The sequence below is a fragment of the Planococcus citri genome, chromosome 4 (genome assembly GCF_950023065.1).
Source record: "Planococcus citri chromosome 4, ihPlaCitr1.1, whole genome shotgun sequence".
Lineage (NCBI taxonomy): Eukaryota > Metazoa > Arthropoda > Insecta > Hemiptera > Pseudococcidae > Planococcus > Planococcus citri.
Window position 1 is genome coordinate 34,553,705 of NC_088680.1, and position 17,277 is coordinate 34,570,981.

The 17,277-nt window shown below is 33.1% G+C and overlaps 1 protein-coding gene across 1 annotated transcript in view; it reads right to left on the minus strand.

Annotated features, from left to right (window-relative positions):
• Positions 1 to 1,714: 1,714 nt before the first annotated feature.
• The window catches only part of LOC135845155 (homeobox protein engrailed-1a-like), a 49,123-nt gene continuing 33,560 nt past the window's right edge, over positions 1,715 to 17,277 (minus strand). The window contains exon 2 of the mRNA XM_065363619.1: positions 1,715 to 2,028. Coding sequence (XP_065219691.1) covers positions 1,715 to 2,028 — 314 coding nt within the window. The remainder of the gene's footprint in view (positions 2,029 to 17,277) is intronic.

A 17,277-nucleotide genomic window follows, 5' to 3' on the forward strand; every position in this document is an offset into this window, starting at 1 on the left:
TTTTTAATTGCTGAATAGGCAAATATTTTTAAAAGTTTTAGAAAAAAGTTCTAAAAATTCATTCTTTTGCAAAAAGAAGTTAACAGTTTTAATTCACTGACATACCTACTTCATTACATAAGTAGATATCCACAGTTTTCCCTTCAATTTTTTCAATTGACAAAAACATTAGCATGGCTGATCTAAATTATTTACGTCCAAGCACGTAGGTTATACGTTGTCGAAAATGAAGGGAGAAACAAAAACTAGGGTAATTTATCATTTGATCATTTCTGTTGTTACGATGTGTGCTTTTAAAAGTGATCATCTGCTGCGCCGGTTGCATTTATTGAATCGAAAAAGCCATTAAAATAAAGAATCTGTATAATCTGTTCTGTATATCAGCTGCGTACATTAAAATATTGTATGCAGTAGGTAGGCTATAGGTATAAGTAAGTGTGTGCGTGTGTTGTGTACATGTTTTGAAATAAAAAATTTACCTAAATAGATACCTACCTAGGTATACCAGAAAGTAAATAATTTCTTTTCAATATTACAACAAACGCATTAAAATGCATAATTATCCAGATCTTCTTTTTTTTTTCTGTCATCGCAACCATTAGAATACACCTCTGCACAGATGAAATTGACCAAAAATTATTTTAGAGTGGGTAAGAAGACTGAAGAGAGCTTGTAGCTTCTTTTTAGTTACTCGTGTGTCTATGTATGTAGTTGAAAGAAGAAGGTAACTGATCATCTCTGATGAATTCAATTCAATAGAAGAAAAAAACAAATTGATGAAAAAATAATAGTATTTTTTTTATTATTTCATCTGATTCACCAGCGTAAATAAATAACACGGGGAAGTTTTCTTACATAGGTAATACAATTTTACATACTTATAATACAATTTTTAAAATTTTTAATGGTACTACTTGAGATCGATTTTTTTTTCTTTAACTAGTAATAAGCTTAAAAAACGCGTTTAATGGTTGAATTCAAAGAACAGAAAGAGAGGCAAGGCAAAAGGAAAAAAATAAGATCGTAAAAATTAATTAAAAATCGTATATGCCTATACGATGTGTACGAGGTGTTGCGAGCACATCGATCAGAAATTAGAGAAACGTACTTAATCGTGTCGTGAAATTGGAGAATCGAGTACTGTACTATAAAACCATTCGTTTCGGTGTTTTTATTTACCCATTTATTTTTTCGAAAGAAATCCGAGCTGATACCGAAATATCTATACCTTATAGCTTTATTACTGAAATGTTTATAGCCGGACCCGGAGAGATATATTTATTCTAAAAAAATAATTATTTCGTGAAAATTCTTCCATTTCACGACCGAAACCTATTATATCCGTTCATTATCGATTTTAATTGTAAATTTTTAAAACGTCGACTTACAGAAATAACGAGAAAATAAAATTAGAAAAATTGAAACGCGCACGTTAAGTTAATTACAGTCATCTATGACGAAAATAAAGAAAAAAAACAAATGTAAACAAACGAAAAAAGAATAACAATAAATGGAAAATACACAAAAAAAAAGAAAAAGGAAACAATAAATAAAGAAAATGAAAGAAAAATATTTAAACTAAAACTACTGACTTTAAGTTTGCCTTTTTTTTTTCTTTGTCGTTATTATAAGTAATATAATAGTAAATGTTTTTAGATCACAACAACAGAAAAAAAAAAAAAGAAAAAAAGAAAGAAAAATAACCTTTCGTCAACTACATTTCTTCGTCTTCTTTATTCAAAGGTAACGTACTATGATTATATAATCCTTGAGCCATTAGTTGCATAGCTAAAGGATTCTTAACGCCGCTGGCTTTTTTAATTTTGGCTCGTTTATTTTGAAACCATATTTTTATTTGAGCCTCGTTCAAACCGAGCTCATTGGCTAGTTCTTGGCGACGTTTTTCGGTCAAGTAACGACATTGGGCGAATTCTTTCTTTAATCGGCCTAATTGGTCGCCGCTAAATGCTGTCCTTGGTCTTTTTTCTTCGGGTTTTTTGTCTTTACGTTTTATTCGTATTCGTGGACCTGAAACGAGAGAAGAAAATAATTAGTTTTTGTGCATTTTTCTTCCTAGTATAAAAATAATTTATGTTTAGTTTAAGTATATATATGAATCTTTTTAAAGGGAAAGAGTATCAGTAATGTGTAGGTAAATTGTTGTAGGTATCACTTTGTTTATTGCTGAAAGATGATGAGATTATTTGTACCTACCAAATGTTAAGGATTACCTAATGTGATGATTTCATTTTTGAAATGAAATAAAGAAATACATTTTGAATTGAATGCCCAATTAAAATGACACTGAAATTTTTGGAAATTTCAGGTGCTGAAATTCGTTTTTAGATTTTTAAAAAAAATTCTTTGACACATTTCTTATGAAAAAAAATCAAAAAAAGATCAAATTGATATGAAAGGTAGAAATTTAGTTTGTAATCTATTTTCAACATTGGTTATGGTTTTGAACCGTCCTGGAGCCTCCAGCGGATTTTCAGATTCCCTAGTTTTCATAAAAACCCCTTCCAAGTGGATGAAAATGGATTTACCATGTTTGTGACCCCTTCAATCAATTTATGCACCTATGTTTTTTCAAATATTTTGTATGCCAGTCCTAACCTAAAATTTCCTTCAACAATTATTTTTTTTTTTAAAATAAAAAATTGCCTAAGTCTCTTTTTTTGCCAAAAATAGGAACAAATCCATCTTTCTAAATGTCAAATCGTGCTTTATCGCAAAAAATCCCAAAAAGGTCCATTTTTTCCAAAAAAAATACCCCTACAGTTTTGATTTTGTTTCAAAAACTGTCTAAAATTTCCACCAAAAAAAAAAAAAAAAAGGATCGCTTCTTCAACTTTAGAAAAAGTGCAAAAAAATAGATACCACTTTTTAACCAATAATTCTGAAAAATCGTGCTTTTTGCCGAAATGGCAAGTCTTACGTTTTGCAAAAAATTGACAGTCTTTTTTTCAGCAAAAATCTTTCCTTTTCCCAAAAATTGTGTATGTAAGTAGACATTTAAAAATTGAACTTTTCTACCAAAAATTACCAAAAGTCCCGTTTTTTATACCAAAAAGTTGCAATGTACCATAGTCCATTTTTTTTACCAAAATTTCGAAAAATATCATTTTTTGCCATCCAAACATTTTTATTAAAATTCTCAAAAATCTCGATTTTTTGCCAAAAATTTCCAAAAAGTAACACTTTTTGCCAATAATTTCAAAAAAGTCTCACACTTTGCAAAAATTGTCCCAAGTTATGAAATTTGCAAGTTTATGGTACAAAATTCCTGTTTTTTTAGCAAAACTGCCAAGAAGTTGTGATTTTTTCCAAATTTCTTTAGAACCACTGGCTTTTGCTTAAACTATCGTTGAAGTCTCGTTTTCTGCCAAAAATGATAAAGTCTTGCTTTTGGTCTAAATCGCCAAAAAGTTTCAATTTTTGTAAAAAAGGTGGTTAAAAATTATATTTCTTTTTTTTTTTGAAAAAATTGTCAAAAAAGTCGTGTTCTTTTCCATCAATTGTTCTAATATGTGTCGTTTTTTTTTTGCCAGAAATAGCAAAATTCTCACTTTTTCAAAAAATTGCGGAAAAGTAAGTCTTTTTTGGTAGCCTAATATTATAGATCCCTTAAGATTGTAATGACCGTAGTTGAAAAGTGAATTTCAATAAAAATTGCCAGAAAGTCGTGCTTTTTGCTACTACTTTTTCTACTCGAGTTTCATGTTTAAGTTTTAATTAAAAACGAAAAATTCTGTTTTTTTTTTCGATGATTTTTTTTCTGTGTTAACATGTTTTCGCCATGTTTTGTCACTTTTTAGTTACTTTTTTTTATAAACAAAAAATGAGTAGGTACCTACAAGCCCTGATTTTTTCAAATAGGTATATTTTCCTGTCATCTCTAAAAAAAGTTGGATTTGGATTGGTATAATTTTTTTTGAAAATATGTGCCTAAATCAATCGAAGGAGCCACGAAGATGGTAAATTCGAGTAAATAAGTGGTGAATTTCATTTTCACTTTTCTTACACAGTTATTTTGAAAACTGGAGAATCCAAAAATCCACTGGAAGCTCAGGACGGTTCCGAACCATCATCAATCGACTCGGGGGGTTCAAAAAAAGGGTACAAACCGAATTCCAGCTTATTTTGTCAATTCGGTTAAATTTTATTTCATTTTTTTCGTGATAAATTGACCTTTATATTTTTAAAAATTCACCTTGAATCAAAAAGTGAATCTCAGATCATGAAATTTCAGCTGGTGGCGTATTTTTGGATCATCCATGGGTCAATATTGAAAAGTCAACAATTTTTTCTATTAAAAATGTGGGTGGTGACAGGGTCAATTTTTCAGTTTAGATGTGAAGGTTTTCAATTAATTTGAGATTATTTTGCATGCTTTGAAGGTGGTCGATGTATATCGACCTGTTCCAGCCTTAAGCCACATTGTGGTACATTCGAGCTTATTTTATGGTCTTATTTAGCTTAAAAAACACTCATTTCAAAATAATGTCGATATACTCGTAGACCTATGTAGGTAACTTAATGAAACTTTTCTAACGTCGAATGGTGAATAATAATGTATTCCATAATGAGTCTTTCGCGGTTAAAAAAAAGTCGGAGTGCATCGGCGCGAAATGGCGTTACTGAACCAGACGAGATGAGCCAGACGAGCTCCACTTAACGAACCAAATATTATCTATAAATATTAACTCATAGTATTTATCTAATATCCCAAACGAATAAGTATATAAGTAGACTTCCCAAAAATTAACATAATCCAATAATCTGTACCATATAATTCTACATTGCTTTTTTGATTTAATTAATCGAGCATCTCTAAAACGATAGTTGTCCTGCATTATGTACCTATACAGTCCTCTCTGCCTCTTACCTATCTCTCATACGCATGAGAAAACCTCGCATCTCGTCAAGTTGCGCCACAACATCTCGGATCAGTTTAATTACCCGGGTATCTATCTAAGTATCTATGTATCAATTCAATATTATACAGATATCACGTAAATATCTCTCTCTGTGGTTTAAAATTTCGAACGTACCATAATAAAGACATTTATACGACATCTCATTGCCCAGCGTAGCATATTTTTTTCAAGCCTGTGCCTAATGCCTATATCACTATAGGGAAAAACATGAAACTTGTTTTAATCGAAACTCCTTATGTACAGCGCGAGAACCACAGATAGGATATAAGTGTATTTTTTTCACGAGAACGAATTTTTAGGAAAAAAACCACTTACACACTTATTCGTGTATAATATGTGTATTGCTTGAAATCTTTTCAGTACCTATACGTTTGGACACTGCTGCACGAATATAGTCATTTTATTTCTTATTTATATTTATATTTTATTTAACTTTTTCGTGAACAGTTTGAATGTGGTATCTGTGATCATCTTGACAAGATGAAATCCGATACGATATGATATGTTAAGAGATCTGTATTCATTTCTGTGTACCTACAAGGAGTTTTTGAGCTTCTCAGTATCAATTTCATTTGTGTGAACTATATGACGCATAGACGAAGGTTGCTAGTCCAGCTATATGCAGAGCTTATTACGTACGAATTTTTACGAGTCTGCCATATTCCAGCCAGTACATGGAGATTCCGGTTTATATTATTGTAAAGATTCCAGCAATCTGTCGTTTGGTCGCGTTCGCGGTCAAAATTGGCAGACCGCGACCGAAGACCAGCACTCCAGATCAAGGTAATCGATAATGATTGAAGCGTTTCTCTGTGTCTGTGTTGTTGTCGCGCAGGTGAATTGAAGCGCGATCGCTTTGCCATCATTTTTCATCATACGATGCGCATTCCAAAAGTCATCTCTAAATTGTCATACGAGAGTACCATATATGTATTTTCAGCTATCACACGAATCACAATGCCCATCAACATGCATACATTTTACCTAAAGAACACATTCTTGGCACCATCATTACCTCCAATCAGTACCATATATACTGTGCTAGGTATTCGAGGTGCGGTGTGTTTTGATTCAGAAATTTTTCGCTTATTTATAAATGCATGGACAATGTGTACGAAGTATCAGTATTTTTGACACATATGGTGTGTATAGACAGCGAAGAGAAAAAAAAAGGTAGCCGTATACGCAATTAGTTCCGTTGATTTGAAATGAAAGAGATGGTGCAATTTATTTTGACTGAAATGTAGGTACTGCAGATCGCGGTACCATATCAATGGAAAAGCAAAATGAAAAAGAAATGCGATGACGAGTTAATGCAGATCGCAACTAACGATAATAATTGGAAGCGGATGAACAACGTTAAATACGCGCGCTAGCGCTACAAGAAGAGAGGATAGCGAGTTATCCTAGGGGGAGATCCCTTCGCTATAGACGATTGTCCTCTTGGGACACTGAACGTTTTTACGATCATCTTCGGGTGACGGCGGACAATAGCTGGATGAATCCTTTTGATTGAGATCTATTATCATGACAATGTGACAACATGCTCGACTGGCTAAAAGTCAAAATATTTTATATAAGCCGGCTTTTATGTATAACGTCGTGTATACTCTTATAGTGCTGTAGCCAGCCACGACCATATCACCACCACAAAGCCACTAACCAAATCAACAGATGGGTTATAGGGTGACATTTATTTCATTATGTAGTTAACGCGGTTACGCGCTGCGCCGTGCCCGAAGTACAGGGTGTTTGGTAAGGTAGTACGTTTTTAGCGGTTTTTTTGGTATGAATTTTTGGTTCAAAATTAATTGAAATTGTCGTGAGTTGAGATTGAGTTGTTCGATTTCTTCATCTCGTGAATCATCTTGCTAGAGAAATCATCAGAACTGAGAAAGATTTGAGTAGGTATATTATTCTAACGTTTTTCTCCATCAGGGTGTATACTAGGTCGTGAAAGTCGCGATTTTGAAAATAGGTCGCCAAAAATCATTTTAAAAAGTCGCTTAAAACCGTTCCGACTTCAAATTTCAAAAACTTCTCTTATTATTATTCAATGGCAACACTGTATGTTGTTCAGTTGCGGTAACAACGGTAAGTAAACACCCTTTCCATGCAGCCCCCGCATTAATATTACTGCTGACAAACTGAAAAACATCATTTATGCAATGACTTGTGAAACTGATATTTCTATAATTTGATTGTTTGATAATCGAGCCCTCACCCCCCCCCCAATCCTTCTTCCCTCGCGAATTGTATATACGTTGATCGGAATTACTTATAGATGAAGAGAGGGAGAAGAATCAGCGCATAAGGTAGTGAGAAAACAGTTGTCTAGAAGGCGAGCATTTACTAAAATAAATGAAGAGGGGATGTAAAAATAATATCATCAACTGCCAACTCAGGGTGTCTAACAGGTAATGTAGGTAATGTAAGTAATCTAAAAGTAATGCATTGAAATCCTCGGTAATGTAAGTAATGTAAAGTATAATGTGTTTTGCCTGAAAAGTATAATGTAGTTTTTCTCAAATTCATTTCAGTTTTTGGCGAAAATTGTGTTTAAAATTGGTAAAAACCAGTATTTTTTTTACAAACAAAATTCCACAAAATTTTCGTTTCGCCCTCGCTTTGCTGGGAAATATTTTGATTTTCGTTTTCATATCTCTGAATTTTGAAAAACTCATAAAAATCACGTTATGTTTTAATCATTTTTCGTTTTTTTTTTTTTTACTGCTCGAAGTACGAATTATTTTTTTTTCAAAATGAAACGGTTTTAAGTATGTTTAAGGCCTCTAAAAATTGAAAAATGACAACAAATTTATTTTCAGTCATAATAGGCTATGAATACAAATACCCTAATTACAAAATAATAGATTCAACTTATTAGAATTTCTTCATAAGTTTAGCGTTTGAAATTTTAAGTTTTTGCTGCCAAGTGGCAAATTAGTGTTTGAAAACTTCTGAAAGAAATGGAATTTATATTTTTTTAAATTTTTTTTGAACCTCAAGATATGAAAGCTGAAACTGAAAACTGAAAACAAACTGAAATGAACAAATTTTCCCATCATCTGGTTCAGCCAGTAAGCTAAAAAATGACTCGTTAATTCCAACTGTTTCAAAAAGATATTTGGGGGGGGAGGGTAACTGAATAAAAATGTTTATAATTATGGTAATGCAAATAGTAATGTAAAAGTAATGCATTTCTTTGAAGAAAATTTGTTAGACACCCTGCAACTTTTATTCTTGAAAATTCTAATCCATCAGGATGCAGTTTTTTCACTGTAGAGTAGGTAGATACCTGTAATATTATTGAAGGAGTTAATTTTTTTATTTAAGATTTTGAGTAATCAATTTTCCAACATGAAAAGAGGAGACAAATTACCTCTACTCTACTGTTTCTGGAAATATTATGCCCCAAATTTGATGATGCTTTAGTCTTAATGTTGAACACAAACAGAGACGTAAAGAGAATTAAAGTTTTGAAGAAAAAAAATGATGTACAAGTACAACACTTTCTAACTAAAATTTTCGCCACCTCGATAATTTTTTTTATTTTTGGCAAATTTTGGACATTTTGAATGGTGAAAAATCGCACCGAAGTATCAGACTAAAATTTGCAAGAGCATTAGATTTTTGAGATGAACACCCTAAAATAAAATTAAAATAAAATTTTCAGCTGCTCAACTCAATTTTCACTGCTGAATGAGACCTCGAAAATTTATGGAGAAAATCACTCAATGAAGGTTCCATGTTAGCTGAAAATGGAAATGATGAGATTGGTGTTTGGAAATTCAAACTGGGGCAGAACTTTAATCAATTTCATTTGCGACATTTCAGAACTATTTTTGCTGAAAAACGATGATTTTTATTTGTTTGCGTTTTTTTTAAAACGATATCTCATTTTTCAGAACCTTGCAAAGAATCAACGAATTGAAAAAAAATCGATTAGAACAGCCAAGTCCTCTTCTCAAAAAAGTGATTCCCACGTGATATGGCTGAATCAAAATTTGAATTGGGTCTATGTCGTTGATTTTTCTTCTTTTGAATTTTTAGACAATTTGAAAATACATTATTTTTTTTTCAATTTTTAATTTTTTTAAAATGTCAATTATGTTAATAAATATATATGTACATTTTCAGCGTTACCCCCCCCCCCTCCCTCCCAACATCGAAAAAATCATGTTGAAAGTTGTTTGAATAAAAATATGACTCGAGTAAAAAATTAGTTTGAATTGAAAAATTGAGAATTCTTAAGAAAATTGATGTGAGAAGTACGCATTTTTTATGACGATCCCCTTTGCATGGTTAATTTTAGAAGATGTTCTATTTATAATGAAAACGTTGGTGGTCAGTATTCTCCAAGTTAGATTTATTTTTCCACAATGAATGAAAACAGATTAAAATGTTTCACTCTTGTTCTTGGTATGTTTTTGTATGCGGAGAAAAGGTTCGCTTCTACTACACAAAAGTAAACAAACCCTTGGAAACATCACAATTAGTCAATAGTTATGTCGTGGTTTGTTTTGTTTGAATACATAAACATAACACCACCGCAGCAGGATCGCAGGAGGAATTCTCTTCGAAAAAAAAATCATCGACGATTGTGTCTCGTGTGCCCGAGAAAAAAAAGGCTGTGTTTTGGTTGTAATCGTCGAATTAAGCTTGTATGGTCATTTTCGTCTTCTTTGTCCTGTTGTTATAATACGGTGACTAATTGTTTTTTGGCGACCTTAGACTTTGCATTGAAAGAGTTAAGTGTTGTGGCCAAAATTATAAACGATGTGTAGGTAGGTAGTCTATTATGTACTTGTAGCGTATCGTTAAATGAGTAATGGTTTTTTATTTTAAAGTAAGTTATTCAAAATTTTTCGTTAATTTTTGTGACAGGTATTGATTCCGACATCATTAAAAATAATTTTGAGTATGTTTGTTAGGGTAGACTATTTTTGTTGGTACACATCTTCTATAACTTTATGCATTATACAAATGGGAACCGACGAGACGACGTCGTGAATAAGGGTTGAAAAATAACATTCGTTGTACTTTGTAGTCACCCTGTTGATGTTTTCAAGTAAGCTTATGTTGATCGTCAGATCCCGTTACGCGTTTACAATATGGATGTTGTTATTCTAACCCCCAGTAGATGATACATGGCTAAAAACGTAATCACAATAAACGTTTTTGGCCACAACAAAACGACACTTCCGATTTGCCAAACGCGTATGCCATGTTGCTTTATTAATAAATTCGTTGTAGGGAGATGGAAAAGAAATCCGAAGTTTAAGAGTGTGGATAATTTATTGCAATGTGAAAATATAATATTAGATAGAATTGAAGGAAGAACTTGATGTTGATAAGGAGGTAATAAAGATGTTATTTTTTGTTTCTAGGAACGTTTGGGAAGAATATAGTGACAAGAGTCTTCATTTTGTTGGCCAATCTATCTAATCATTAGTTTGAGCTGGTAAGCATTATTTTTTGCAATAGTCAAAAGACAAAAGAACATTTTGAAAATGAAGAAAGGATGCAACGAGACATTTGCCTACAAAAAACTGGAATCCTGATGACTTTTGCCTTTGAAATTCTACAAATTGTCAATAAATTCGGCTACTCAGAAGCTGAATCACAGTTGAGACATTCAGCAATTTTTTTTAAAGTTGCAGGATCTTAAAAAAATTGTTCCTAAATTTTTTAAATATTTTAATCGATTTCCTATGCCCATGCTTTGGCTTTGACAGTAGTTTTGTATGTACATTACATACTTATATGTAGGGTGGTTGCGGGTTAGATGCCCATGGTTGGGGGTTAGATGCCGGTGCTTTGCAGTTTTTTTAGCTTTACTACCATAATTTCCATCAAAACGTTTTCAAATTTGCGCGAATCGGTAGAGCAATTATTCCTCTATAATATACTAGAAACTCAATTTTTTTTATCCATTAGTTTTTTTGCAATTTGAAAAAAAAAACAAGGTCACTTTTTGACCGGCATCTAACCCGCACTGACTGGCATCTATCCCCCCAGTGCGGGTTAGATGCCGATTTGGTGTGGGATAGATGCCTCACCCAAAACCCCCCCAAAAAATTCTCCTGGAATATTGAATTCGATGAAATTCTTTTATTTCATGCACAACAATTCAAATGAACATCAAAAATTCACAATGGCAGTTTAAATTATAAAATAATCACAAAATAAAAATGGTGTTTTTGAAAATTGACAATATGTGTTGAAAATGAACATAATTCCAACTATTGAGGATGCCAGTTGAAAACCCATCATTTTTGGACTTTTTGCTGCAGTATTAACAAAAAAAAATTTCACTTTCCTCACTCCTATTTAATTACTATGGGGCATCTATCCCGATCACAAAAACCGGCATCTATCCCAAACTGATGGATCAGATAGCGAGGTCAATTTCCATACCAGAATTGAAACAAATTTTCCCAAATTTGCGTGAATATGTTAGTTTAAGGTATATACTTATGCATGAGATACTTACATGCCATTTTGAAACACTTTTTCTGGAGCAAAAATGTGTTTCAAAAATTACGTGAAAAAAATATCACTGATTTTACCTACATAAATTTTTTCATTTGCATATCAAACCAGGTTAACAATAACCATCACAGATCAAAACTTTAACACAAACTATGTTCACCTTAAGGTATAATCTGTGCCAATCAGTTTTCAGAAAGAGTTGATAGGGAGTGATTGGTGACCACACCGGCATCTAACCCGCACCGGCATCTAACCCGCAACCACCCTAGATAAATTGAATTCAAGCCATCGTTCACTTTAGAAATTAAGGATTCTTTCAATTTTCCCAAAACGACTGCCTTTCTTGGTTTCCAAAGCTAAATTTCAAGATATAAACGCAAATAAAAAGTCAAGTTGATGAAAATTTGCAAAAAAATTTTGAAAATATTTTCATAAGACGAAATTATCTAAAAATAATCGATTTGCAAATTTTCAACGGCTCAATTGAATCCTAACAGTTGTATTGGATTTTGATGGGAATGGTTTTTTTTGCCAACGCAGAATCTTAAATGGTATCTTTTGAAACTGGACCATTTTTTCCAAAACAGGTTGAATGGGGGTTGGGCAGAGTGAAAGGTCATGAATGATTGGATAAAATTTTCAATTAGGTTGAACATTTTTCTTCAGGAAAAAACTTCCATAGAAGCAGAATGCTCCTGTAATGTTACGTGCATTCAACATCTATTACATAATTGATAATCAAATTTTGCCAGGCACAGCTGACCATTCCAAATTGAATGCCAAAAAATTTTCAAAATTTTTACACTTTTGCTTTCTAGGTACCTATGTGATACTACACAAATATTCATTCATCGAAAAATGTCGGCTTTTTACCAAATTTTTTCTGAATTTCGAAATTTTAAAATCAAACTTTTCGAAATCAAAAATACCGCAATATTTGACCTCATCTCATACCAATTTCGGTGTGATGAGAAAATTTTTCCTTATTACGAGCTGTCAAAGTTATCAAATGTTGCTTTTGAGTTTTTTCTCATTTACCTACCTTAGTTGCAAAAAAATCTAATAGAAGAAAATTAGAAAAATTTTTAGGTGATAAAATTTTATAGCCCATCAACTTGGCCATTTGTTTTCGTCTGCATCATTTTCAAATTTGACTGTGGAAATCATCTTAGGTGATCGTTTTGAAGAAATTGAGAGAATTATTAATTTCCAGGTATACTTACCTAAATAAATGAAGACTTGAAGTCAATTTTTTTAATGCCAAACCCCAATTTTTCGGACCAAATTTTCGCTTAAAAATTCTTGAGATCCATTTTCTTAAGCTTTTGTCCTCGGTTCGCTCGAGCTATTTCTTTCTTTTTTTTTCCGAATTAAATTTTCTAGAAAATCAAGTAGGAAAGTAAAGTACATCCTTCAAATCTGAAAAATTCAAGTCTAAAAAAGCGATCCTCATGTCAAAAATGTTTTTTAGAATTATTTTTCGATCAGTGTACCGTATAAGCTAAAACTTGGAGAATGGAATGAATCTTGAGACGTATTTACTATTGCGTTGAAGATAAATTGGAAAGTTGTAAGAAAGATACGTACATAATTCATTCAAAATTGCAAATTGTCCCCCAGGTTTTCTCAAATTTAAATGATTCAAGAAAATACAACATACATTTTTCAAATCACAAATTTTCTTTTGCCCTCGTTTCGCTTGAGCCACTTGGCTTTTTTCAAATTTTTTGAAGAATGATTGTTCAAAAACAATGAGATAGTCTCACAAAATCTGGAGTGAGGAAAGATCTATGAAAATTTGGCAGGTCATTTGCATCGTTTTTATTTTGAATTCAGAATAAAGTAGTCTGAAAATCACAAAAATGTCTTAACTCTGGATTTCAATGAACTGTACCTACGAACCTTGTTAGAGGTTGCGTGGAATTTTTTTGAAATTCTCTCGTTTTTTTGAATATAAAATGATGAAATGGGCATGAGATGGGCAGCGAGGAGGAGGGAATGAATTTTGAAATATTATGTACCTTCATGGAGAAAAATACAAAAAAAAAATCACCAACGAGTAGAATATTTTAAAAATCTGGAGACTTCTTGAAGACTCGGGGGGAGGGTGGACTGTGGGTAGATTCAACGAAATTTCATTTTGATAAATAAGAATACCTACGAAAAAAGCACGAATTTAGTTTCTGGGTTTTAGTACACACCCTGGTAGGCTGGTATAGGTAGAGATAGACATAGGCCCGGCTCCTTTCATTTTCCAAGTGTGTACAGACAATTTAAAAATGTATGTGTCACGTGCTTCTCTTGATGTTCTTTCATTGTTTCATCTTGAGCTATTATGATAAAGACATATTTCTATTGCATTTATCCTTATCCACTCCAAGTATTGGGTATTTACATATTACTCAATGTGAGAACTCAAGCGGTATCTTCGTTTTAAAAATCCATTCGCGATACCGCGAATTATTTGTATAATTTATAATTGGATTATGGACGGTCGATTTGCCAGAAGGTATTTCTCAAATACGTTTATCTGAAATCAGTTCCTCGTATCCAGCTATACCTACTATTGTAGATCTTCGCGGCAGGTTTGGTTTTTCAAGTGCTGACAAGATTGTTGTATACCTATATGAAGATATTCAAGCGTATGAGAAAGCAAAATTGCCGACAATTTTCCGCTATTTGAACATCGAAAAGATCGATTTTGCAAACACTTGGGTTTTAGATTATAGGTATACCTATGAGGACATTCGGTAGCCAGTAGTAGCCAGTAGGTAGAAAAAAGTCATCGTAAGGTGAATCACAAATAGAGATGTAGCATGTAATGTAAAGGGATAGATTCAGAGTCAGACTAGATGCTTGATTCGTCTTCTGCCTCCTTATGGTGGTTGGTGGTTTGGTAATGTTCCATACTTTTTAAAACGATGGATGCCTTGCCTTTGGATATACTATTCGAAGAATTTGTATGGCGTATCTTTATGGTCGTGTTAACGGATTGTATAATTTGTAGTAATCATTTCAGTTTTCAAGAAAAGTATAAAAATAATGATTTAAAATGGATACATAAAAGAGTCATCTCTGTATTTGTAGAACATGTAAAGAAACAGCAGCAATAGCAGCATACATGGTTTCCTCTGTTAAAATCTCCTAACGATAAAAACCTACATTATACCCTACAATATTATACGGTAAAATAGTCTGGGCTCTTTAACCGGGTGATAAATTTGTCGCCGTGTAGTTAGCGCGCGCATCGCAGGTAATTACCCAAAATACGTACAACGAATAACGATCCTTACTGGTATTTTGAAAGCACGCACATCCATCCACCTCTTATTACGGTCTCGCGCCTCACCTACTTTATTTAATAAACGCTCTCCTATTCTCTCTTCTTATACCTACACCTAGAGATATACTTCACTAAATGATGATGATGATGATGATGATGATGATGAAGAGGAGAGAACAACTGGACCATTTTAAAACATTCAATTTATTTACGCAGAACGCATCCATCGGCTTAATTATCACTGCGCGAGAAAGAGAGAAGCTCGACTATGATAATTTAATTGCTCGTGTACATGACTACCTAATTACCTAGTTTCAATTCTGAAAAGTTTAAAAGTATTAGTCTACTTTTTTTTTGTAACAGGCTATAAGTATCTATATCGGAGGCAGTGCGCCCAACGTAATCCAGTTCGTTAATTAAGACGCGTACGTTGTTCTGTTCGGCATTCGATGAAATATTTAATCATTTCTAAAAACGGCGCGAAGGCGGCTGCGTTTTGTATACGTGTAAATCTATTGTAATACCAGCCTACGTTTATGTTTTCAATTAACCTAATTGTTTTTAATAGAGAAACCTACGTTTAAACGGACTCCCCTGGATATTTTCCTGTGCGTGTGTGAGCTGTGTATCAATGTCTAGAGCAAAGATGACTTGAATAAATAAGCTCAAAGGTAGTGCAGAATTGAAGGGATTTTTAAAAAACACTCAAGGCATTTAGCGTGAGAAGACCGACTTTTTTTCAAATGAAAATTTTTTACGAACGAATTGATTGACGTTTTTTGAAACAAATTTTGTACAGCAATTGATCTGTTTATGATCGAATCGATCATTCGCAAACGGATTTTCCTTTTCAAGCGAAGTGAATCGAATCGAATCATTCACAATTGATTTGCGGTTGAACAAATTGATTGATTTCTAGGTGAATCATTCGTGAACAAATTGATTCGTATATGTGACTCGTTCGCGAACGAATCGATTCGTATAGGTGACTCATTCGCGAACGAATCGATTCATTTACTCAATTTTTGGTGAATCATTCACGAACGAATTGAATCATTTTTTGTGAATCATTCGCGAACGAATCGATTTATTTACTCAATTTTTGGTGAATCATTCACGAACGAATTGAATTATTTTTGTAAATCATTTGCGAACGAATTGATTCGTATAAGTGACTCGTTCGCGAACGAATCGATTCATTTACTCAATTTTTGATGAATCATTCGCGAACGAATCGCTTCATCTACTCAACTTTTGGCGAATCATTCACAAACGAATTGAATCATTTTTTGTGAATCATTCGCGAACGAATTGATTCATGAATGAAAGAATTGATTAATTCGTTGGCGAATGGTTCTTTCAAAAAATTGATCAATTCGTTCATGAATGATTCACCACTTCCAGTACGTGTGAGTTGAACAAATCAAAAATGAGTTAAGATTCTATTTTTGCAATTAAAATAAAATCTAAGCTAAAGTAAAAATGAGAATTTCGCTTAAAAAATGTCATTTTTAGTCCAGAATTTTGTTTTTTGGGAGTATTAAATTTGAGACATTTAGTAGTGGTCTTCTTGTGTGTTTTTTGATAAGTAGTTAGATGAGCATTGGACAGAGAAAATTTACCCAAATAAAGCTAGATTTTTTTAAATTCTAGGTATTTATAATTTTTGACAAAAAAAAAAAAATACCATTCTCAGTGTCAATTCTTAATTTTTGATTGTTATGGAAAAATGTGGCCATTTTCTGTCAAACTTGCGAGATAAAATGTTTATAGCAATATTGCTAGATCAATTGCCAGCATAAATTCTCCAATCAGCACAAGACGGAGGGGGGTTGAAGTGAAGTCTATGGAAGTTTGAACATGTAGATACATTACTATACCATACATCAGCGTCCCAAGTTAACTTATGACCAATTGTTAACTGTCAGAGACAAGTTTGGCGTATGTATACGATCTGTGATTTGCGTAAGGATAATTGCGATGGTGTGGCTGTGTGCATATGTGCATAGATGTGCATTAGGTATATACCTCAGGTAAAGGGGATTCTTGGCTCGATCTTGGGGCATGGTATTTCTGCAGCGGGCTGTGCAGGGCATGTATTCGTATATCGTACTATGGGCATATAAGAGGAATAATACAAATACGTAGGCTCGAAGGTATATTATATTAGTATGTGTATGTGTAAAAATGTGCACACGTTGGATGCAGTGTGAGAGGAAGGATAGAGTGTATGTGTGTACTGGTCTTTGCGATAGTATTAAAAAAATCACCTGAGAAATCCACTTTATATGTATAAAGTCACCAGTAATAAAAACAACATCATGGCAGCGCAGCGTAACAATTACCAATGTAATAGTTGCAAATGAACTCTGTGGACAGCGAAGACCACCCAAAGCGAACTACTCCGCTACTCTACCTCGGTCCTGTATAAATATTAAACCGTGCACCGCGCCGCATCGTCTTTCCGCGCGTGCCCCCTTTCTCCAAAACCATCAACGTGTACTGAGCTATTGCACATTTCTGCTTAACGGTAGGCGTAACGTATTTGAGGAGAAATTT